Source organism: Apis mellifera, linkage group LG15 (assembly GCF_003254395.2).
Source record: "Apis mellifera strain DH4 linkage group LG15, Amel_HAv3.1, whole genome shotgun sequence".
NCBI classification, from domain to species: Eukaryota; Metazoa; Arthropoda; class Insecta; order Hymenoptera; family Apidae; genus Apis; species Apis mellifera.
The window spans coordinates 6952546-6976635 of record NC_037652.1 but is presented as its reverse complement, the minus strand read 5'-3'; the positions used below and the strand labels follow the sequence as shown (position 1 = coordinate 6976635).

Below are 24090 nucleotides of genomic sequence, written 5' to 3'. Positions count from 1 at the left end.
TGTTCCGTGAATAATTTGAAGAAAAGTCTATCTAGAAGAAGAAAGAATGGAATAATATTTTATATAATGGATATTATAAAATGCGTTAAAATAAGAGAGATACTTTTTCGAAACGATGGATTAAGATGTTTGTGTATACGAATCGGTGTAGAAAACCGGATCCAAGGATGGCCACTTTCGGTGAGCGATCCTCAGCTCGGTTCATTGACCCCGAAACGAAATTTTCGGGGGAATACACTCGCGTCAACGCGATGGTATGGCGTTCATCGGCTCGGTGAATTCGAAAGGTGGCAAGGTCGAAACTTCTTCTTCGTGAGCGCAACCGGTTCCGTGTGCTTGTGGCCAAGTGCCAGAATTTAGACGGGATGGTTAGCCTATTCGTTTGGCATTTGGTTTTCAGTGATCTACGGATGGGGTACAACAGGTGTCGAGTGCCAGTTTAAAAAAAATATACCGCACCATTTAGACACGCACGCGTGCTGCCCAGGCTCGAGAAACCACCGTTATGAGATCAGAATTCTTGTTTTCATCCATGTTTTGCTCGATGAACTCCTCGATGCTCGATAAGGGGAACTTCGAGAATTTCATCGCGATGACGCAAGGGAAACGTTATACCTTCGAAGTTATTCCATTCGAAGAGATTTCTATGATATTTCGTTCACCCCTTTCTTTCGTTAATAATTGATAACATTTTGAATATTACACATTGTGCCATCTTTTCGAGTATCGCAATCACGGAAACGTTACGTCCTACGCTTCTTCCTTTTCTTCTTTCTCTTTCCTTCCCCTCCTGTCGACAACTCTATGTTTTTATTTATACGAAAATATAAGCTTATCCGGCACGTAATATCGTACGTGTCCGCGTGAATAAAAGATCAAAGACGTGAGACGGAGCTATATGCACGTAAGTAGGCGTGACTTTGGTTGTGTACACGCGATACATATACGAAATCAAGGTAGGAAAGTAGATGAGCGTGGCCGGGCGAGGGAAACGGAATTGCGTAATACGAGAATCTGATCTCGGATGGGGAAGAGAAAGGAGTCGATCGACGAGCGCATTCGTAATTTCATGGTCCAGAAGATGGTGTTGAAAATAATTGGCATTTGGCCAACGAACGGTGAACGTTCGTTCTTCGGCAGATGGATTTTCGCCGTGACCACGCAAGTAAGTCGCCGAAAAAAATTTGGTAACTCGTCGAGATTTCCTCCTTTTCCCTGTCTTTTCCCAATCAGATCGGTATCATCTACATCCTGTCCCTGGAAATCTATCGGCATTGCCTCGACATCGACGACACGATGGACGCGTTCGTCATGGATCTATCCGCCGTCATCAGCCTAGCCAAACTTTTTATCTTACGTTTGAACTCGAAACACGCTTGGGTTCTTATAAATTCGGTGGTGGAAGATTGGTCGGCCGTTCACGATTCCCGCCACGAATACATTATGACGGAGTACCTTAAGAAAGGGCGAATCGTCTCTCTGATGATACTTTATCTGGGCTACGCTTCCGGATTTTCTTTCATCGTCAAAGCATTACCTTTCGGAGATATCCTGCCGTTCCAGGTTCGTTCAAGTTTATTGCCTTTCGATCTCCACGTTACGTTTACGGGGGAATAATAATTCTCTTTGATGATAGAGAGATAATATTATTCAAAAAAAAAAGAGAGCAATTTTATTCGAAAAAATTTTCTTCGTTTAGATGTTTCAAAACTCGAGAAATTCATCGATGAATCCGGATATTCCTTTGAAGTTGAATTATTTCCTGGCGTCCTATTGCGTGTTCGGCTCGTTGCCTTTGCTCCATCACGTTTGCGTGCTAGTGTTGCAAGGAATATTCATTTTCGTCAACGCGGTTGCTCATTGCGGCAACGACGGTTTGTTCTTCAGTCTGACTATGCACTTGTGCGGCCAATTCGAGATCCTCAAGACGAGAATTGCGAAAATCGAGTTTGTCGACCGGAGAAAGATCGGTCCACTCGTGAAACGACATTGCCAACTCGCGGTACTCGTCAACGATTTAGAGCAGACCTTCAACATGATCATATTCGTACAATTATTGATGAGCGCATTGCTGATTTGTGTGGAAGGTAAGATTTAGATTTGCTTTCGATAAAGTCTCATTTCGTCTCGCTTGTCTTCAATGGCGTTAACAAATATTTTAAGTAAAAGTTGAACGGTATTTCATATACTCTGATATTGCAAATTATTTCGTATCTAATAATGTCAGAATGCGTTTATTATTAAAAATGTTTCGACTTTTATTTGAAATATTTTTTTAACATTATCAAAAACAAATGAGAATGATAAAGATACATAGATTCAGGTAAATTTTGAACTTTCTAGAATTAAAAAAATTGTAAGATAAGCAGATAAATGGTAAGTAATAAAGGTAAGTATTTAGATTTAAGAAAAATGTTTAAAAAATGTGCAATGTTGCGAAGAATGAAAGCTATTTAAGGTAAATATTATTAAGTATAAGGTAAGTATACAGGTAAGTATAAGGTAAGTATAAGGTAAATATTAAGAAAAAAATTAATAAAAAATAAAAACTGTATTACACTGTACAATATTGAGGTGAATTTACTATAAGAATTTTAAAAATTTTCAGGAATTTGATGTTAATTCCAAGAATTTTGAAAATTCCAAGAATTGGCGAAATTCTCAGAAAAATTTCTCAAGCGACCTCCTATCAACTTATGTTCTCCTAATACAAAATCGAATTTTTGGCCAAAAGTTTTAATTTATTTCAAAAATTTGGAGAATTCCAAGAATTTGACGTCATTTCCAAGAATTTTGAAAATTCCAAGAATTTGACGTCATTTTCCTGGAATTTTAAAAATTCTCAGAATTCCTGAAAAAATTTCTCGATCGACCTCCTGTCAACTTATGTTTTCCTGATACAAAATCGAATTTTCGGCCAAAGATTTCAATTTGAAGAATTTCGAAAATTCCAGGAATTTGACGTCATTTCCAAGAACTGGCAAAATTCTTGGAAAAATTTCTCGATCGACCTCCTGTCAATTTATGTTCTCCTGATACAAAGTCGAATTTTTGGCCAAAAGTTTTAATTTATTTCAAGAATTTGGAGAATTCTAGGAATTTGACGTCATTTCCAAGAATTTTGAAAATTCCAAGAATTTGACGTCATTTTCCTGGAATTTTACAGATTCTTAGAATTTGACGTCATTTCCAAGAACTGGCAAAATTCTTGGAAAAATTTCTCGATCGACCTCCTGTCAATTTATGTTCTCCTGATACAAAGTCGAATTTTTGGCCAAAAGTTTTAATTTATTTCAAGAATTTGGAAAATTCTAGGAATTTGACGTCATTTCCAAGAATTTTGAAAATTCCAAGAATTTGACGTCATTTTCCTGGAATTTTACAGATTCTTAGAATTTGACGTCATTTCCAAGAACTGGCAAAATTCTTGGAAAAATTTCTCGAGCTACCTCCTGTCAATTTATGTTCTTCTGATACAAAGTTAAATTTTCAAAAATTTTTAATACATTTCAAGAATTTGGAGAATTTTGATGAAATTTTTTTTAAAATATAATTCTATACTTCTTATACTTTTATATACTTACTTTTTAATACTGTTGCATTGTTGTCTGAAAAGCAGGTTTTGTGTTTTTGGTCTGCTTGAGCACAAAGGACAACATCGGTGCATTGAAAAGCATGGTCCTGATGGTAACTTTGCTCATACAGTTATATCTTTACGCCTACGCTGGCGACGCTCTTGAATCTCGAACCGAGGAAATCGCACAAGCCGCCTTCCATTCATTCTGGTACCAATCTCGAGGACGCACAGCAAGAGATCTAATACTGATAATCTGTCGTGGAAATTCCTCTTACCATGTGACAGCCGGTAAATTCGTTTTCATGAATATATTCACCTTCAAAGAGATACTGAAAAGTTCAGCCTCCTATCTATCCGTTTTGAAAGTAATGATGGACACATGAAAATTGTTTGATTATCGATATAATGTATTCATCTCACAATATTTGATATACTCTTCAGTGGTGTAATAAAGATGGTATTATTACTATTCGATGAGAAAAAACAACGAGATATTTTCTTACTAAAGAAATTCCTCCCTAAAGAAATTTCCAACAATGCATCTTCAAAAAGTTACAATCGTCCCGTCGCGTTGAAAATAATAGAAAATAATAGAAATATACTTCACTTGCTTTCTACTTTTCCTTCCTCTATGAGAAAATAGTTCTTCGCATCTCTCCATATTGCCATATTTTCAGTCTAACTGCTCGATGAATATTGAACCTAAAATAAAAAACACAAAACACTAGTTTTCGAAGCAAATGTTCATCACGCTTTTCTATTATTTATATCATATAAATATAACAACAAAAAATGTCTACAATATAACAACTTTCGATGAAATTTTCTTGATAACACGCAGTTGATGTAGAAATGATAACACCCTGAAAGATAGATAGTTAAGCTATATGATTATAGCTGAATAAAAGATGATACGAAAAATACAACGCGCAACTGTGGAAAAAGAAAAGGAAGGAGAAGTTACATTGTATTCAAGTATGATATTTAAGTATGATCGATTGACGATTTCTTATACATTTCTTATATATGCTGAAGAAAATGAAGACAACATCGAACAAAGACTTCGCTTACGCTATGACCCCGTTGAAGTTCTTGGCATGGCCCGTAGGCACTTGGCCGCTTCAGGTGTTCAATACATTCTCGATCATACGTGCTACGTTTTCAACTTTTCTTCTGGTATGAAGTTTTCGCGTCATTACGTCTCTCAACTAATGATTAATCGGGATTCAAGTATCGTTCTTTTGCAGTTGCTAATGCTAACGATCCTGCAAGTGGAATTATATTTGGACAGCAGCAACCCGGAATATAATCTAGATGCTCTAATATTAATCAATGCCGGTATTTTGGCAGTGACAAAGGTAATATGTTTTCATGTACGGTCCCTAGGACTCGTCTCCAATTTCACTTCTGCGGTTAAGGATTACAAAGAATTGAACAGCGAAGAAAATCGAGTGATTGTGCGCCGACACGCTTACATGGGTAGAGCAGCGTGCATCAGTTTAATATTTTGCTCGTATGTCGGATGCACGCTTTTCATGATTGTGCCTATTGTTGCTGGGGATAAAGAAGAAGTGATTAATGTAACGGAAGAAAGTGCAATGAAATATCCTGTACCATTTGAAAATACATTAATACTTATAAATATGCCGGAAAATATGTACTTCTTGATTTTTATTGTAGAATATTTAATGCTGCTACTTACGACTACTGGAAATCTAGGTAACAATCTGGTCATATACATAAATATCAATATTTGTTTGGAATATGATTTCAGTATCAAAATATTTTGTTTCATTTTAAATATTCATTTTAAGTATTTATTAGGTAGTGATTCGTTGTTCTTTAGTATTGTCTTTCATTTGTGCGGTCAAGTGGAAATTTTGAGATTAGAATATAATAAATTGTCAAACGAGAACGAAAGAACAACGAAACATATTACTTTATTGATCAAGAGGCACATTTATTTGTTGAAACTAGGCGACATGTTGAATAAGACAATTAGCTCTATTTTGATCGTACAACTATCTTCAAGTTGTATGCTTATATGTACGACTGGTGAATATTTGCAAGATTTTTATTTCACTAAATAAAATAACATTTGATTAAACATAGTAGTATAATTTTATTTAAATGCATTCCATTTATAGAAATTTATATCTGTTTCTAGGATTTGAATTTATTCTCGCTTTGAGCATTGGAAATATCGTCATGATAGTAAAAACATTTGCAGTAATATGCGTGCTCTTGATACAATTATTCGCATATAGTTACGTGGGTGAATATTTAAAAACTCAAACTGAAGGTCTTGGTAATTCGATCTACTTCTGTACGTGGTACGATATGCCAAAAAATGTATCACATAATATTACTTTTATCATTATGAGAGCTCAACATCCTGTTCTCTTAACGGCTGGGAAATTCTTTGTTATCAACATGGAAACGTATATGAGTATTTTAAGAATTTCGATGTCGTACCTTTCAGTTCTTCGAGTGATGGTAAATTCTTAAGATTTTTATGTTGAAGTAAATATTTTAGAAACATGATAGAATCTAAAAATTTATATTAGTTTAATAAAGCACAATAAAATATTAAATATTACGTATTTTGTTATCTATTAATGTCAAATACTCAAATTCGTTGATATCGTTTCTGTAGATTATAATAAATAATAATTTTCGAAATGAATAACAGATGGCACTGTGATATTGTCTGACATGTGACTATATTAGCTAATACAACAAACAATAATGCAGATCAACAGATCACAGTGCCACCATGCGGCACAAAAATCATACATGACAACAGCATGCTTCTCTTATAATTAGTTGAAAATGATTAAAAATAATTAAATTATTCAAATATATCAAATATATAACTCTATAATCTTTTGTAAATGTAAATATTTAATATTCAATATATTTGATTTAATGTATATTTATTAATGATAAATTTTGCATTATATTCATATTTCTGCTTTCAATGAGCGAAAATATTTGAGTTTTATATATATATATAAAATATATGTAAATACATACATGTTAACATGTGATTTAATTAATTAGAATCATGATCTTATTATTATATTAATCTTATTATTATATTAAATTGTACGTACTTACATATATTATGCATGCATTTTTAATCTTATAAAAAAATTAAAATGACTTTTCAACGAATTATATTTATTTAAAAAAGTGATTAGCGTAACGAAAAAATTACTCTTTCTTTCAAATGTTTTTGAAATCTTTAAAATTAAAAATGTAAAAAAAAATGTTCATAAATATGTAAAATAAAAATGCAGATAAGAAATGAATAACAAACGTAAGTATTTCTAGAATTAAGAAAAATATACAAAAAGTGCACTATTGTAGAAAATGAAAATTTTAAAGATAGGTATATAAATAATAAGTATATGGAAAAGATAAATATATAAAAATAGAAATGTACATAAAGATGCACAATTTCATCAAAATTTGTGAAAGGAGAAATTTGAAAATATTTTATTTGAAAGTAGATTTAATGTATTAAGATAAAATTTTAATAACAAAAAAGATTCACAAAATATTTCCATAATTATATAGTTATCTTTTTTATAATTTTTACATTCTTATATATACTTACATTTCAATACTATCAATTGTTTTCTTTTCCTTTAAGAAATAGGATCTTTTACTTATGAGAAAACAGTTCTTCATATTTCCATTTTGTCATATTCTTAACTTAACAACTTGTGAATATTTTTTTGAATAAACCTTTAGAAACTCAGACCGATTTTCGCAGCAAATGCTCATGGGCTTTTATTATTCATATCGAAACATAGCAATAAAGTGCCTACAAAAGTAATAACTTCAGTTAGAATTTTCTTAGTGACAGTTGATATAGAAATTGAACCGTCTTGAACGGTAGATAGTTAAGTGATTACAGCTGAATAAAAGATGATTCAAAAAATACAATGCATCGCTATGTGCAAAAAGAAAAAAGAGCGGAAAAGGATACATTGTATTCAACTAAGTATAATCGATTGACGATTTCTTATATCGTTCTAAAAAAATGAAGACAACATCGAACAAAGACTTCGCTTACGCTATGACACCGTTGAAGTTCTTGTCATGGCCTTTAGGTACCTGGCCGCTTCAAGTATTCAATACATTCTCGATCATACGTGCCATGTTTTCAACTTTTCTTGTGGTATGAAGTTTTCGTCATTATGTCTCTCAATGATTAGCTGGGATTTAAGTATCATTCTTTTGCAGTTGCTAATGTTAGCGATCCTGCAAGTGGAATTATATTTGGACAGAAGCAACGCAGAAAATAATCTAGATGCTCTAGTATTAATCAATGGCGGCATTTTGGCAGTGGCAAAGGTAATGTGTTTTCATATACGGCCCTTAGGACTTATCTCCAATTTTACTTCTGCGGTTAAGGATTACAACGAATTGAACAGCGAAGAAAATCGAGTGATTGTGCGCCGACACGCTTACATGGGTAGAGTAGCATGCGCTAGTTTAATATTTTGCTCGTATGTCGGCTCCACGCTTTTCATGACTGTTCCTATGCTTGCTGGAGATGAAGAAGAAGTGATTAATGTAACGGAAGAAAGTGCAATAAAATATCCTATGCCATCTGAAAATACACTAACACTTATAAATATGCCGGAAAAAATGTATTTCGTGATTTTTATTGTGGAATATTTAATGTTGCTACTTACGAGTACTGGAAATTTGGGTAAAGATTTATCACATAAATATCAATACTTGTTTTGATATGATTTTAATATTGAAATGTTTTGTTTAATTTTAAATATTTAGGTAGTGATTCATTGTTTTTTGGTATTGCCTTTCATTTGTGCGGTCAAGTGGAAATTTTGAGACTAGAATATAATAAATTGTCAAACGAGAACGAAAGAGCAACGAAAGATATTATTTTATTAACTAAGAGGCATATTTACTTGTTGAAACTAAGCGACATGTTGAACGAAACAATTAGCTCTATTTTGATCGTACAGCTATTTTCAAGTTGTGTGCTTATATGTACGACCGGTGAATATTTGCAAGATTTTTATTTCATTTAATAAAATAACATTTGATTAAACATAATAGCATAATTTTATTTAAATGCATTCCATTTATAGAAATTTATATCTGTTTCTAGGATTTGAATTTATTCTCGCTTTGAACATTGGAAATATCGTCATGACAATAAAAACATTTATAGTAATGTGCGTGCTCTTGATACAATTATTCGCATACAGTTACGTAGGTGAATATTTAAAAACTCAAACTGAAGATCTTGGTAATTCGGTGTACTTCTGTACTTGGTACAATATGCCAAAAAATGTGACACAAAACATTATTTTTATCATTATGAGAGCTCAACATCCTGTTTTCTTAACGGCTGGGAAATTCTTTGTTGTCAATATGGAAACGTATATGAGTATTTTAAAAACTTCGATGTCGTACCTTTCAGTTCTTCGAGTGATGGTAAATTCTTAAGATTTTTATATTGAAGTAAATATTTTAAGAACAGATTGAAAGAATCTTAAAATTTATATCAGTATAATAAAGCACAATAAAATATTAAATATTACGTATTTCGTTATCTATTAATGTCAAATACTCAAATTCTAATTACTTTTGTCAAAAATCTGCAATCGTTGATATCGTTCTGTAGACTATATAAATAATAATTTTCGAAATGAATAACAGATGGCACTGTAATATTGTCTGAACGTGGCTACATTAGCTAATCAACAAACAATTTGCAAATCAACAGATCACAGTGCCACCAGACGGCATAAAAATCATATATGACAACTAGCATGCTTCTCTTATAATTAGTTGAAAATGATTAAAAATAATTAAATTATTCAAATGTCTTATTCAAATATATCAAATATATAACGATACTCTATAATCTTTTGTAAATATTTAATATTCAATATATTTGATTTAATGTATATTTATTAATGATAAATTTTGCATTATATTCATATTTCTGTTTTCAATGAGCGAAAATATTTGAATTATATATATATAATATATGTAAATACATACATGTTAATATAAAATGTGATTTAATTAATTAGAATCGTGATAATCTTATTATTATATTAAATTGTACGTACTTACATATATTATGCATGCATTTTTAATCTTATAAAAAAATTGAAATGATTTTTCGACGAATTATATTTATTTAAAAAAGTGATTAGCGTAACGGAAAAATTATTTTAAATTTTAAAATTTTTTGAAATCTTTAAAATTAAAAATGTAAAAAAAAAATGTTCATAAATATGTAAAATAAAAATGCAGATAAGAAATGAATAACATACGTAAGTATTTCTAGAATTAAGAAAAATATACAAAAAAGTGCAATATTGTAAAAAATGAAAATTTTAAAAGATAGGTATAAAAATAATAAGTATGTGGAAAAGATAAATATATAAAAATAGAAATGTACATGAAGATGCACAATTTGATCAAAATTTGTGAAAGGAAAAATATTTTATTTAAAAGTAGATTTAATGTATTAAGATAAAATTTTAATAACAAAAAAGATTCACAAAATATTTCCATAATTATATAGTTACCTTTTTTATAATTTTTACATTCTTATATATACTTACATTTTAATACTATCAACATTTTATACTATCTTTTTCTTTAAGAAATAGGATCTTTTACTTATGAGAAAACAGTTCTTCATATTTCCATTTTGTCATATTCTTAACTTAACAACTTGTGAATATTTTTTTGAATAAACCTTTAGAAACTCAGACCGATTTTCGCAGCAAATGCTCATGGGCTTTTATTATTCATATCGAAACATAGCAATAAAGTGCCTATAAAAGTAATAACTTCAGTTAGAATTTTCTTAGTGACAGTTGATATTGAAATAGAACCGTCTTGAACGGTAGATAGTTAAGTGATTACAGCTGAATAAAAGATGATTCAAAAAATACAACGCATCGCTATATGCAAAAAGGAAAAAGAGAGAAAAAGAATACATTGTATTCAAGTATTACCGAGTATGATCGATTGACGATTTCTTACATCGTTTTAAAAAAATGAAGACAACATCGAACAAAGACTTCACTTACGCTATGACTCTGTTAAAATTCCTGTCATGGCCCGTAGGAACTTGGCCTTTTCAAGTGTACGATACATTTTCACTCACACGTACCATATTTTCAATTTCACTTTTGGTATGAAGTTTTAATAACATTGTATCTCTCAAATTATGATTAATATCATTTAAAAATCGTTTTATTGCAGTTGCTTATGATAATAATCGTGCAAGTGGAATTATATTTGGATAGAACCAATGCGGAAAATAACCTAGATGCTCTTCTATTAATTAATTGCGGTATTTTGGCAGTGGGAAAAGTGATGAGTTTTCGTGTACGTTCCACAGGACTTGTATTCAATTTTACTTCTGCGGTTAACGATTACAACGAATCAAACGATGAAGAAAATCGAATGATTATGCGTCGGCACGCTTACATGGGTAGAGTTGCATGCACTAGTTTAATATCTTGTTCGTATGTCTGCTCCACGCTTTTCATAACTGTGCCTATGCTTGCTGGGGACGAAATACAAGTGATTAATGCAACGGAAGAAAATGCAATAAAATATCCTATTCCATCTAAAAATGCATTGGAAATTATAAATATGCCGGATAATTTGTATTTCGTGGTTTTCATCGTAGAATACATGATGCTACTATTTACGAGTATTGGGAATCTAGGTAATGATTCATTATATCAAATATTTTATATTAAAATGTCTTCTTTTTCTTTATCTATTAGGTAGCGATTCAGTGTTTTTCGGTATTGTTTTTCATTTGTGTGGTCAAGTGGAAGTTTTGAAACGAGAATATAGTAAATTATTCAACAAAAACGAAAAAATAACGGAACATTTTATTTTATTAATCAAGAGACATATTTATTTGTTAAATCTGAGTAAGATGCTGAATGAGACAATTAGTTCTATTCTGATCATTCAACTTTTTTCAAGTTGTGTTCTTATATGTACAACTGGTGAATATTTGTATTTTCTTGAAGTGACAAACATAACAGCGTAATATTATTTAAATATGCTATAATAGTGACTGATTTTATTTCTAGGATTTCAATTTATTCTCGCTTTGAGCATTGGAAATATTGTCTTGACGATAAAAATACTTATAATAATGTGCGTACTCTTGATACAACTATTCGCATATAGTTACGTGGGTGAATATTTGAAGACTCAAACTGAAAGTGTCGGTAATTCGGTGTACTTCTGCACTTGGTATGATATGCCAAAAAATGTATCGAAAGATATTATTTTTATTATTATGAAAGCTCAACGTCCAGTTCTCTTGAGAGCTGGAAAAATCTTTGTTGTTAACATGGAAACATATATAAGTATTTTAAAAACTTCGATGTCGTATCTTTCAGTTCTCCGAGTGATGGTAAATTCTTAAGATTTTTATATTATAGCAAATATTTTAAGAATATTGTAAAAAAATTTAAAAATTTGTATTAATATAGTAAATTTATATTAGTGAAATAAAATACAATAAAATATTAAATGATACATTTTTGGTGATCCATTAACATCAAATATTCGAATTCAAATCATTTTAGTGTTGAAAATATACAGATATCTTCTCAGTAGACTGTAATAAATGATTTTCGAAATGAATAACAGATGGCACTGTGATGTTATTTGATATATGGATAATGAAAAACAACTATGTAGATAAACAGTGCCATCATGTGGCATAAATACATATATGGATATTAGCAATGCTCTCTTATATTTAGTTGAAAATGATTGAAATGATTAAATTATTTAAATACTAAACGCATGGTAATATTCTATACTTGCAATTGTAAATGAATAATATTTTATGTTTGATTTAATAATATATATTTATCAATACTTCTTGCATCATAATCACATTTTTGTTTTAAATGCGCGGAAATATTTGAAATACATACATATGTAACACATGTAAATACATGTAAATATATGTAAATATAGAATATTTAATTAATTAAAATTATGATGTGATTTTATTATTGTTTTGTAATGAACATGTTATGTACTTATATGTTATATAATCTTCAAATAAGATTGAAATGATTTTTCAAAAAAATTTATTTATTTAAAAAAATAGCTCAAATAAATATTTTAAATATTTCTGAAATCTTTAAAATCCAGGAAATTGTAAAAAAATATTCATAAGTTATAAAATAAAAATGTAAGTAGAAGAAATAGTATAGATAAGTACTTATAAAATTAAAAAAAATGTATAAAAATATTGCAAAAAATGAAGATATAATAATATAAGATAAAAGATAAATACAAAAACTATAAATATTTCATAACTAAATATATAAAATTAAATTAAAAATATGTTTTTGTAGATATCAAAAATTTTTCTTACATTATATTTTTCTAATACAAATTCGAGATTTTTAATAAAAATTAATTCAAAATTTCCTTCTATCGAATTATATTTTTTATAAATTTATATATATATAAATATTTTCTAAATCTTTTCTCTGACATGCAGAAATATATATAAAATATATATAAAAATATACATAAAAATGCAAAATTTTTGAAAATATTATTATATAAAGATAAATGTATTAGAAAAAAATCTTCATAAAAAAAATATTTTTATAATTTAATATACCTGATGTTTGTAATGTAGTTATCTGATGTTTCTTACTTACATTTTAATGCCATATTCAAATCAAATTTCACTTTTTTAGTCTTCCTTCAAGACAAAAACCAAATATATATATACAATAGATTACTTTACGCCTACACTGGTAACCGAAGAAACCGCATAAACCATCTTCCTCGGAGAGCATATGGAATAATATATTGAGGTAATTTGTCGTCGAAATTCAATTTACTGTGACAGCTAAGAAACTTGTTATTATAAACATATTCATCTTCAAAGATACTAAAAAGTTTCTTTCTGTCAGTTAAAAATAATGACGGACATATGAAAATTATTTGATTATAAATATTATATATTCATCACACAATTTTGATCTCTTCATGTTCGAAATATCCTTTATAACAAAGATGATATTCCATGAGGGAAAAATAAGAAATATTTTCAAATTTTTGGATAATATTAATGCACGCAACATATTATAATCTATTAAATATATCAGCACAATATATCAACAGAATATATACTGAAAAAAAGATATTTCCAATAATACAATTTTTAAGAATTCCGTTTGCATTCTATGGCTCGTGTTAAAAGCAGTTGCAATTTAATTAACATTAAACATTTTAGTTGTTTTCTCTTTTTATTTTTTTTTTTTAAGAAATAGAATCTTTTAGTTATACGAAATTTTTCCACATTGTCATATTCCTAACTTGCAAAAAATGTTTCTTTCGAATGAACGTTTAGAAATTCAGACTAATTTTAAAAATAAGTAAATGCTCACTGACACGAGATTCTATTATTCATAGTAGAAGTATAAGGAACAAAGTATCTGCAACGTAATAACTTCCATCGGAATTTTCTTATGCGCAGTTGATATAAAAATGGTAACATCTTGAACGATAGATAGTTAAGTGATTACAGTTGAATAAAAGATGATTGGAAAAATACAACGCGTCAGTCACCATGTAGAAAAAGAAAAGGAAGGAAAAGTTACATTGTACTCAAGTATGATACTTAAGTACGATCGATTGACGATTTCCTGCATCGTCCTGAGAAAATGAAGACAACATTGAACAAAGAATTTGCTTACGCTATGACTCCATTGAAATTCTTGTCGTGGCCCGTAGGAACTTGGCCTTTTCAAGTGTACGATATATTTTCACTCACACGTACCATATTTTCAATTTCACTTTTGGTACGAAGTTTTATTATCATTGTATCTCTCAAGTTATGATTAATATCGTTTAAAAATCGTTTTATTGCAGTTGCTCATGATAGCAATCGTGCAAGTGGAATTATATTTGGACAGAACCGACGCGGAAAATAATCTGGATGCTCTTCTATTAATTAATTGCGGCATTCTGGCAGTGGCAAAGGTGATGTGTTTTCGTATACGTCCTGTAGGACTCGTTTCCAATTTTTCTTCTGCGATCAAGGATTACAACGAATTGAACAGCGAAGAAAATCGAGTGATCGTGCGCCGACACGCTTACATGGGTAGAGTAGCGTGCGCCAGTTTAATATTTTGCTCGTACGCCGGTTCCACGCTTTTCATGACTGTGCCCATGCTTGCTGGGGATGAAGAAGAAGTGATTAATGTAACGGTAGAAAGTGCAATGAAATATCCTATTCCATCTAAAAATATATTGGCAATTATAAATATGCCGGAAAATATGTATTTCGTGGTTTTCATCATAGAATACATAATGTTGCTACTTACCAGTACTGGAAATCTAGGTAATGATCTGTCATGTATATAAATATCAATGTTTGGAATATGATTTCAGTATCAAAATATTTTGTTTCATTTTAAATATTCGTTTTAAATATTTATTAGGTAGTGATTCGTTGTTCTTTGGTATTGCCTTTCATTTGTGCGGTCAAGTGGAAATTTTGAGACTAAAATATAATAAATTATCCAACGAGAACGAAAGAACAATGAAACATATTAGTTTACTAACCAGAAGGCACATTTACTTGTTGAAACTGAGCGACATGCTGAATGAAACAATTAGTTCTATTTTGGTCATACAACTATTTTCAAGTTGTGTGCTTATATGTACGACCGGTGAATATTTGCATGATTTTTATTTCACTTAATAAAATAACATTTGATTAAACGTAGTAGCATAATTTTATTTAAATGCATTCCATTTATAGAAATTTATATCTGTTTCTAGGATTTGAATTTATTCTCGCTTTGAGCATTGGAAATATCATCATGACGATAAGAATATGTATCGCAATGTCTGTGCTCTTGATACAACTATTCGCATATAGTTACGTGGGTGAATATTTAAAAACTCAAACTGAAAGTCTTGGTAATTCGGTGTATTTCTGTACTTGGTACGAAATGCCAAAGAATGTATCACAAAACATTACTTTTATCATTATGAGAGCTCAACATCCTTTTCTCTTGACAGCTGGAAAATTTTTTGTTGTCAACATGGAAACGTATATGAGCATTTTGAAAACTTCGATGTCGTATCTTTCAGTTCTCCGAGTGATGGTAAATTAAAATTTTTATATTGAAGTAAATATTTTAAGAACATGAAAAAACCTGAAAATTATATTAAAATTATATTAATTATATTAATGTAATAAAGCACAATAAAGTATTATATATTATATTCATGGTGATCTATTAATATAAAAATTATTTCAATTTGAATCATTTTAGTATTAAAAATGATCATATTGTGCAATAGATATCGTTTCAGTTTACTACAGTTTACTACTAGTAAATGAATACTATAATAAATTTTCGAAATGAATAACAAATTATATTGTAATGTTATGCTGTCTGACATACATAGTCTGACACATTAATCAATCACAACAACGATGCTCAAAAGATCAAAAGATCACCATCATGTGGCACAATATCACATATTAATATATCTCTCTTAAAATTAGTTGCAAATGATTTAAAATGATTAGATTATTTAAATATTTATGCATAGCAAAAGAATGACACTCTATGCAAAATAAAATACTTAATGTTTTATTTAATAATATGTATTTATTGTCGATATTTTTTTTCATTGCAATCATTTTTTGTGTTTTAATTGTGAAATATTTGAAATACATATGTAATTCATGTAAACATATATATATGTAAATATAAAATGTAGTTTAATTAATTAGAATTATAATGTAATCTTATTATCATTTTGCAATAGATATTTAGATATATTATGCATGCTTTTTAATCATCAAAATAAATTGAAATCGTTTTTCAACAAAAAAATATATTTCTTAAAAACAATTTGTTTTAAATACTTCTAATATCTTTACAATTAAAAAAAATTGTTGTTTGATAAAAAAAAATGCAAATAAAAAATGAACAAAGATAAATATTTCTAGAATCAAGAAAAATAAACAGAAAGAATATACAATTTTGAGAAAATAAGAATTATAAAATAAACATATAAAATAGTGAATATATAAAATAAGATCAAAAACTCAAAATAAAACAAAATTTCAATTTTGTAATAAAATTTTGATTTTTTGTATTCTATCTTCTATTAAAAAATATTCTCCACCAATTTATGCATAAAATATATATATATGAATGTATATAAAAATGCAAAATTTTATTGAAATTTTTGAAAAATTTGAAAGCATTAATTTTACAAGTAATATCTTAGAAGAAAATTATTCTAAGAGAAAAAGATTCCTGAAATATTTATGAAATTTAATATAATTATCTTTTTTTTATATTCTTATATACTTACATGTTAATGTTTCAATATTTAAACAGATTTCATGTTTTTGAATACAATAGATTTTTAAATACAAAGAATTAATGGATTGAAAATTGTGATTTCGATTGCAAATCTATACAGTCAATTGAAGAAATTGCACAAATTGATTTTCATTTATTGCAATTTCGAAGATGCATATCGAGAAATCTAATATTGATAATGTGTCATCGAAATTCATTTAAAAATGTTTGAAAACTTGTTTTTGAAGTTTAGCCTTCTATCTACTGATCTGAAAAATAATGATGAGCATATAAAAATTATTTGATTATAAATGTTATGTATTTTCGATTAATTTTATGTCCCTTATAATAAAAATAATATTGTTATTTGATAAGAAAAAATAATAAGATATTTTTCTCAAATTTTTACATAAATATTAATGCACGAAATATACTATAATCTATTAGATAATAAAATTTTAACTTGCACTGTATACTCGTAAAAAGAAATTTCCGATTCAATTTTTAAGAATTCCATTCAATTGCATTCTTTGCTCATGTTAAAAGTAATCGCAATTTAGATATTTCAATTGTTTTCCAAGAAATAGGATCTTTTAGTTATAAGAAAACAATTCTTTCCTTTTTTCAAATGTTATATTCCTAGCTCGCAAAGAATGTTTTTTTACATGAACCTTTAGAAACTTAGACCAATTTTCGAAGCAAATGCTCATGGGTTTCTATTATTCATATCAAAGTATAGCAATAAAGTAATAACTTCCGTCGGAATTTTCTTGGTGACGACAATTGATATAGAAATGGAAACGTCTTGGACGATAGACAGTTAAGTGATTACAGCTGAATAAAAGATGATTCGAAAAATACAACGCATCGCTATGTGCAAAAAGAAAAGGGAGAAAAAGAATACATCGTATTCAAGTATTACCGAGTATGATCGATTGACGATTTCTTACATCGTATTAAAAAAATGAAGACAACATCGAACAAAGACTTCACTTACGCTATGATTCCGTTGAAATTCCTGTCATGGCCCGTAGGCACTTGGCCTTTCCAGGTGCACGAAATATTTTCAATCTCACGTACCATATTTTCAATTTCACTTTTGGTATAAAATTTTTATATCATTGTGTCTCACAAGTTATGATTAATTGTGTTTAAGAATTGTTTTATTGCAGTTATTGATGGTAGTGATTTTACAAGTGGAATTATATTTGGACAGAAGCAACGCAGAAAATAACCTAGATGCTCTTCTATTAATTAATTGCGGTATTTTAGCAGTGGCGAAAGTGATGTGTTTTCGTATACGTCCTATAGGACTCGTTTCCAATTTTTCTTCTGCGATCAAGGATTACAACGAATTAAACAGTGAAGAAAATCGAGTGATTATGCGCCGGCATGCTTACATGAGTAGAGTAGCATGCGCCAGTTTAATATCTTGCTCGTTTATCGCGTCCACGCTTTTCATGACTGTGCCTATGCTTACTGGAGACAAAAAGGATATAATTAATGTAACGGAAAAAAGTATAATAAAATATCCTATTCCATCTAAAAATGCATTGGCGATTATAAATATGCCGGAAAATTTGAGTTTCATGGTTTTCATCGTAGAATACATGATGCTATTATTCACGAGTACCGGGAATTTAGGTAATCATCCATTATATTAAATATTTTTTTATATTTGTTTTTTTTTTTTATATAGGTAGCGATTCGTTGTTTTTCGGTATTGTTTTTCATTTGTGTGGTCAAGTGGAGATTTTGAAACTAAAATATAATAAATTGTCCAATACGAACGAAAGAACAATGGAACATATTATTTTATTAACCAAAAGACATATTTACTTGTTGAATCTGAGTAAGATGCTGAATGAGACAGTTAGTTCTATTTTGGTCATACAACTTTTTTCAAGTTGTGTTCTCATATGTACAACTGGTGAATATTCGTATCATTTTTACTTTATGACATTTGATAATGCATAACAAAATAGTGTTTTAAGTGTATTTGATCTATAAAGTCTACAAAAATAATTTACAATTATTTCTAGGATTTCAACTTATTCTCACTTTGACTTTTGGAAATGTCGTCTTGACGATAAAAATACTTGCGGAGATATCCATTCTTTTGATACAATTGTTCGCATATAGTTACGTAGGTGAATATTTAAAGACCCAAACTGAAGGTATCGGTAATTCAGTGTACTTCTGTACTTGGTATGATATGCCAAAAAATGTATCGAAAGATATTATTTTTATTATTATGAAATCTCAACGTCCAGTTCTCTTGACAGCTGGGAAATTCTTTGTTATCAACATGGAAACATATATGAGTATTTTAAAAACTTCGATGTCGTATCTTTCAGTTCTTCGAGTGATGGTAAATTCTTAAGATTTTTATATTAAAACAAATATTTTAACGATATAGAAGAATCTAAAAATTTATGTTAGTATATTTATATAATGTAAATATAATATATTTTCGTGATTTATTGATAGTATTTTAAATACCTGGATTTCGAATCGTTTTAGAATCGAAAATATGTAATAGATCATCTCAGTAAACAATCAATAATTCGTGTAATATTCGACAGATGGCATTGTGATTAAATTAGCCAATCACAACAGATTAGAACGCCACCAAGCGGCGCAAAGAACATATATGGATGCTAGCATACCTTTCTTAGTTATGACTGATTAGAAATGATTTTTTTAAATATTTTTTTTAAATATCAAATTCATAAAGACATATAATTTCATGCAAATATATTTAATATTTTATATGTTTGATTTAATAACATATATTTTTTATTTTTATACAAAGGATTTTACTCATCATCAGATTTCTTTCTTTAATTTTATTAAAAGTTACTTATATGTTTATCAGTAACTTTTTCATTGCTGTAATATGTTTCAACAGCGCAGAAATATTTAAAATATATATTTAAAAATAGAATATGGTTTAATTATTTATGGTTGCGATGTAAAGTTTTTATAATGAATTGAACGTATTTACATATAACGTTGTGCATACCTTAACCTCAAAAAAGAGTTTAAATGTTTTTCGACGAAAAAGTATTTTTTTCTAAAAGAGGTATTTTTATCTTAAGATGGCATATCGTTTGAGCAATAAAGAAAAATTTAAGTCATTTTTAAAAGTGACTAGTACTGCTACTGTTTTCTATGCTGGGGTCTGCATTTATCAGGGTGATGAAAACATTTACAACAAATTTGTCATGCCGTTTGTACATTTAATAGATCCCGAATTTACACACAATTTCGCAGTGAAAATTTTAAAATGGGGTCTTTTATCTAAACCAAATGTAAATGATCCAACTTCTCTTGCCATTGATGTTTGGGATTTAAAATTTAAAAGCCCAATAGGGATGGCAGCTGGTTTTGACAAACAGGGTGAAGCAATAGAAGGCTTGCACAAAATAGGATTTAGTTTTGTAGAAATAGGTAAGAATTATAAAATGAATCATAATTGAACAATGTTATATTGTAACATTTATTACAGGATCGGTTACACCAAAACCTCAAGAAGGCAACTCCAAACCTAGATTATTTAGATTATTAGAAGACAATGCAGTTATTAATAGATATGGTTTCAATAGCGAAGGTTATGATACAGTGTGGAAATATTTACAAAAATTGAAAAAAAATCAGAACTTTAATGGTATCGTTGGAGTTAATTTGGGTAAAAATAAAACATCAGAAGATGCAGCTCAAGATTACATAGATGGTATTAAGAAATTCTCAGACGTAGCAGATTACTTTGTAATTAATGTATCCAGTCCCAATACTCCTGGATTAAGAACATTGCAAAAAAAACAAGATTTAGAGGATCTGTTGATAAAAATTAACAAAATCAGACGATCCATACAAAGCAATCAACCTTTACTATTGAAGCTCGCTCCAGATTTGTCCGATTCCGAGAAGCAGGACATTACAAATGTGATACTTGAAGAGAAATCAAAAGTAGATGGTCTAATATTGTGCAATACTACAATAACGCGTAATAATTTATCGAGTCCTCTTAAAAGCGAAACCGGAGGACTCAGTGGTGCACCTCTCACCGATATGTCAACCGCAATGATATCCGATATGTATAAACGAACGCGAGGTACTATTCCAATTATCGGGGTTGGTGGTATATTTAGTGGAGCAGACGCTTATAACAAGATTAAAGCTGGTGCTTCATTGCTACAAATTTATACATCATTTATATTTATGGGGCCACCAGTTATAGGAAAAATTAAACGAGAATTAAACGATATGTTGAAACAAGATGGTCTGAAATCTATTAAAGATGCAATTGGGAAAGATGTCAATATTAGTAAATAATTATATATACGTGATAATTATTTGCTAAAATTATCCATATTATATTGAACTATATTATGTTAAAATTATTTTAACATAAACGATTTCGTTTTTTTTTTTTCGTTTAATTGCTATATAATTAATTCCTTGTTTTGAAAATATGTATATTCTATATGTATATTCTAAGTATTCTATATAAGTAATAAAACAATATTTGTGATACGCAACAATAATCGATTAATTTTTTTCATCAATTTTCAAAATTTAATAACGACTGACGTTCCTTGCGTAATATTTATTTATAGTAAGTTATACAAACATTTTTATTTCAAAATATACGTTTCGTATAATTATTTAGTATAACTATTTAAAAGCATTAAAATATATCTGTGGTACCTGACATGTTACAACTAACATATTTCATTTTTCGATCTGCGGTCAGATCTTACGTACACTATGATTAATACTCACTGGTAATGTCTTCTTTTCGCGACATACTTACGATTAAAAAAAAAAAAAAAAATGTCGGGACACACTTGGAAAAAGATTTTTACTCGAGCGCTTTAATATCCTTCTACTTTAGTGTCGAGATAAATAATGATAAAATCAGAATCGGAAAACACCTACGTTAATTAATTTCCTTGTTACATCTTTTCCTACCCGCGATTACTTCTTAAAGTGAAAAATTTTTGGTACCATCGCTTTTTAATCATTCTAACAATCATCTACACATTGACAATATAAATAAATCGCGTATACATTAATTAATAAAATACACGAGTATATAATCGCTAAACTAGAAGCAATGAGAGATCGAGATTAAGAAATTGATCGTTATCAGGTTCAATCCTGTACACGTATTACATTTTCAGGTACACAGTTACATTCGATAACATTCGAGAAAAGGGTCAAGGGTTAATGCAAACCAAGATTTCCTCCCAGGCCCTGTTCCTTCCTCCACTGTGCTAATCGGATAGAGTACCAGGCCTGCAAGATGCAACGAAAAAGAATATCTTTTTTCTGTATTCGTAATTTTTAAAAATATCTCCTTTTTTCAGAAAAAAAAAAAAAGTATAGAAACCTCGACATCGGCTTCAGAAAGTCCTGTCTCGGCCGCCAATAGGACGATATCCGCTGTATGAGGTGCCCTCGGCCATCTATTGAACTGTTCCTGGAGGACAGCTTCTTGATCCGTGGTCAAACGGATGACCCGGGCATCGGATCCTCTGTTGGGATATTGCGGCGAGGCTGATTTCAACATTTTGCCTACGAACAGAAGTGCACGGTCATCAGTGGTTGGTTGCAACGTTCAAGGCGACAACTGGTGCTAAGAGGCGGGAAAAATCGCGACAATTATCGCGACAAAAGACGGTGTGAATCAGCGCCAATATATAGGTCTTCAATATATTCCCTTTTACGGATAACAAACACGCTGATACACCGTAAAAGCACGAGGACCGACCTCCCGGTAAATTGACTTTCGTTACATAATATGCGTCTCGCATTATCATTAGCTTGCAACTTATACGACTAAGGCGTGGTAATCGTAATAGTTGTATAATAACGCCGGTTATTATTACGTAAACGCGTGCAATGCTGTTTTGTATTTATCTCGTGTTATTTATTATTGTGCAAAAGATTAAGAGGCGCGATTAACGTCCTTAACTGGAAACTTACTCGACGAACAATTTAACAACGGGGAAGGAATTTATTTTGGGACGAATAACGATTATATTTCCCCGGTTAAATTCGTCGAATTTAAACGTGCAAATGATTTTTTTCTTTTTTTTTTTTTCTTTTTTTTACGATTCTTTGAGCGAACAACAGCTGTAAAAATCCACGGGCGCGGAGAACGAAAACGGAGGAACGAGAATAGCGCGACATTGACCCAACGTCAGGGACTCTGGCACGCTTTTGGATACATTTCAAGAGTCGATTACACGGGAACGGGAATAACAAAAGTCGTGTCTGGGCTTGCACACGTCTGAATCGCGTGTCTCATCGTGCGTCTCGCATCGATTTTATGCTACTCTTCTCGGAAACGTTAGGCAAATTTAGGATCCCAAATGGAAAACGAAGTGCGAACGTAATATTTTTCATTCCGCACGATGAAAGCGAATTGTTGAAGGAAATTTTTGTATATTTTTATCGAAACGTAATCGTATCATGTTACTTTTTAAACGGTAACGATTCTATTCGTTTTTAAAAATATAACACGATATACTAACGAGTCGCGAAACGTGAAATGAAACACGAGATGGGAATAAAAAGAGGGGGAGAGAAATTGATATGTACGCGGCACGTGTACAGCTAATTTCCCCGCTCGATTTTAAAAAATTCTTTCTTCCACTTACTCGGCTCGGCGAATCTCACTCTGTGCGTCGATTTTTTCGGGACATGGCGATTCTTCGGATAAGAAGCGCTTCGTTCGCATATGTAACACCTCCTCTCGTAAAAGTACGAGGAATACTCGCTCATTTCTTCGCGGGATGGAGTTCGGCTCGGTCGGGAAGACAACGATGAACGTTCGTGTGCGCGGTTCACGCGCGACTGATTCCTACCTGGTTTCACCGCGATTGATTTTAAGCGCGCGCGTTAAGCAATTTAAAAATGTAAATCGATGCGTGCACGTAGGAGAGATGCTCAGCCTTGATAATAGATATGCACCGATCTAACGAAAGATTCAACCGAGTTCCTTGCCAAAAAGGTTAATTATACAGTTCTGTTTCCACTTCTGAATCACCGGTCCGTTAAGCCATCATCACGAGTATTTGGCTCCCTTTC

At 30.2% G+C, this 24090-nt stretch overlaps 6 protein-coding genes across 10 annotated transcripts; 5 read left to right on the top strand and 1 right to left on the bottom strand.

The window, feature by feature from the left end:
• The first annotated feature begins 39 nt into the window (after positions 1-39).
• Positions 40-6085, top strand: Or63 (odorant receptor 63). 2 transcript variants are annotated; one of them, XM_006563486.3, is made up of 8 exons: positions 40-1165; positions 1234-1563; positions 1700-2087; positions 3620-3957; positions 4601-4753; positions 4825-5296; positions 5402-5632; positions 5745-6085. In XM_006563486.3, exons 1-8 carry the CDS (start codon positions 1025-1027, stop codon positions 6083-6085), a joined length of 2394 nt encoding a protein of 797 aa, XP_006563549.2. In that variant the 5' UTR covers positions 40-1024. The 2 variants fall into 2 exon arrangements, with proteins under 2 accessions (XP_006563549.2, NP_001229913.1); NM_001242984.1 differs by lacking the exons at positions 40-1165; positions 1234-1563; positions 1700-2087; positions 3620-3957 and having other exon boundaries at positions 4604-4753.
• A 1332-nt stretch (positions 6086-7417) lies between these two features.
• Positions 7418-9491, top strand: LOC410603 (odorant receptor 65a). 3 transcript variants are annotated; one of them, XM_394081.6, is made up of 4 exons: positions 7418-7766; positions 7832-8303; positions 8387-8617; positions 8730-9491. In XM_394081.6, the coding sequence occupies exons 1-4, from the start codon at positions 7629-7631 to the stop codon at positions 9068-9070; spliced, it is 1182 nt and encodes a 393-aa protein (XP_394081.6). In that variant the 5' UTR covers positions 7418-7628; the 3' UTR covers positions 9071-9491. The 3 variants fall into 3 exon arrangements, with proteins under 3 accessions (XP_394081.6, XP_016772003.2, XP_016772002.2); XM_016916514.2 differs by having other exon boundaries at positions 7418-7942; positions 8003-8303; XM_016916513.2 differs by having other exon boundaries at positions 7418-8303.
• Positions 9492-10412: 921 nt separating this feature from the next.
• LOC107963999 (odorant receptor 45b-like) lies at positions 10413-12090 on the top strand. Of its 2 annotated transcripts, none has more exons than XM_026445572.1 (4): positions 10413-10782; positions 10853-11084; positions 11386-11616; positions 11704-12090. In XM_026445572.1, exons 1-4 carry the CDS (start codon positions 10645-10647, stop codon positions 12042-12044), a joined length of 942 nt encoding a protein of 313 aa, XP_026301357.1. In that variant the 5' UTR covers positions 10413-10644; the 3' UTR covers positions 12045-12090. The 2 variants fall into 2 exon arrangements, with proteins under 2 accessions (XP_026301357.1, XP_016772004.2); XM_016916515.2 differs by having other exon boundaries at positions 10853-11324.
• Positions 12091-13480: 1390 nt separating this feature from the next.
• LOC100578045 lies at positions 13481-19372 on the top strand. Its single transcript, XM_026445628.1, has 8 exons — positions 13481-14457; positions 14528-14999; positions 15100-15330; positions 15443-15777; positions 17924-18091; positions 18162-18633; positions 18689-18919; positions 19032-19372. The coding sequence occupies exons 1-8, from the start codon at positions 14320-14322 to the stop codon at positions 19370-19372; spliced, it is 2388 nt and encodes a 795-aa protein (XP_026301413.1). The 5' UTR covers positions 13481-14319.
• Positions 19373-19664: 292 nt separating this feature from the next.
• LOC100577081 (dihydroorotate dehydrogenase (quinone), mitochondrial) lies at positions 19665-21879 on the top strand. Its single transcript, XM_003250222.4, has 2 exons — positions 19665-20442; positions 20501-21879. The coding sequence occupies exons 1-2, from the start codon at positions 20091-20093 to the stop codon at positions 21325-21327; spliced, it is 1179 nt and encodes a 392-aa protein (XP_003250270.2). The 5' UTR covers positions 19665-20090; the 3' UTR covers positions 21328-21879.
• On the bottom strand, positions 21814-23992 carry LOC726978 (homeodomain-only protein). Its single transcript, XM_001121061.5, has 3 exons — positions 23661-23992; positions 22388-22572; positions 21814-22293 (listed from the first exon to the last, which is right to left on the bottom strand). The coding sequence occupies exons 1-3, from the start codon at positions 23782-23784 to the stop codon at positions 22222-22224; spliced, it is 381 nt and encodes a 126-aa protein (XP_001121061.1). The 5' UTR covers positions 23785-23992; the 3' UTR covers positions 21814-22221.
• Between the last annotated feature and the right edge of the window lie 98 nt (positions 23993-24090).

Coding starts and splice junctions, on each gene's coding strand:
- LOC107963999 (XM_016916515.2), top strand. CDS start 10,645: ATGAAGACAACATCGAACAAAGACTTCACTTACGCTATGACTCTGTTA. Junction 11,325..11,385: donor TACGAGTATTGGGAATCTAG/GTAATGATTCAT, acceptor TTTATCTATTAG/GTAGCGATTCAGTGTTTTTC. Junction 11,617..11,703: donor TGTTCTTATATGTACAACTG/GTGAATATTTGT, acceptor TTTTATTTCTAG/GATTTCAATTTATTCTCGCT.
- LOC100578045 (XM_026445628.1), top strand. CDS start 14,320: ATGAAGACAACATTGAACAAAGAATTTGCTTACGCTATGACTCCATTG. Junction 14,458..14,527: donor TATTTTCAATTTCACTTTTG/GTACGAAGTTTT, acceptor GTTTTATTGCAG/TTGCTCATGATAGCAATCGT. Junction 15,000..15,099: donor TACCAGTACTGGAAATCTAG/GTAATGATCTGT, acceptor AATATTTATTAG/GTAGTGATTCGTTGTTCTTT.
- LOC100577081 (XM_003250222.4), top strand. CDS start 20,091: ATGGCATATCGTTTGAGCAATAAAGAAAAATTTAAGTCATTTTTAAAA. Junction 20,443..20,500: donor ATTTAGTTTTGTAGAAATAG/GTAAGAATTATA, acceptor CATTTATTACAG/GATCGGTTACACCAAAACCT.
- Or63 (XM_006563486.3), top strand. CDS start 1,025: ATGGGGAAGAGAAAGGAGTCGATCGACGAGCGCATTCGTAATTTCATG. Junction 1,564..1,699: donor GAGATATCCTGCCGTTCCAG/GTTCGTTCAAGT, acceptor TTCTTCGTTTAG/ATGTTTCAAAACTCGAGAAA. Junction 2,088..3,619: donor ATTGCTGATTTGTGTGGAAG/GTAAGATTTAGA, acceptor TCTGAAAAGCAG/GTTTTGTGTTTTTGGTCTGC.
- LOC726978 (XM_001121061.5), bottom strand. CDS start 23,784: ATGAGCGAGTATTCCTCGTACTTTTACGAGAGGAGGTGTTACATATGC. Junction 22,573..23,660: donor AGTGAGATTCGCCGAGCCGA/GTAAGTGGAAGA, acceptor TTCTGTTCGTAG/GCAAAATGTTGAAATCAGCC. Junction 22,294..22,387: donor TTTCTGAAGCCGATGTCGAG/GTTTCTATACTT, acceptor TGCATCTTGCAG/GCCTGGTACTCTATCCGATT.
- LOC410603 (XM_016916513.2), top strand. CDS start 7,688: ATGGCCTTTAGGTACCTGGCCGCTTCAAGTATTCAATACATTCTCGAT. Junction 8,304..8,386: donor TACGAGTACTGGAAATTTGG/GTAAAGATTTAT, acceptor TTAAATATTTAG/GTAGTGATTCATTGTTTTTT. Junction 8,618..8,729: donor TGTGCTTATATGTACGACCG/GTGAATATTTGC, acceptor ATCTGTTTCTAG/GATTTGAATTTATTCTCGCT.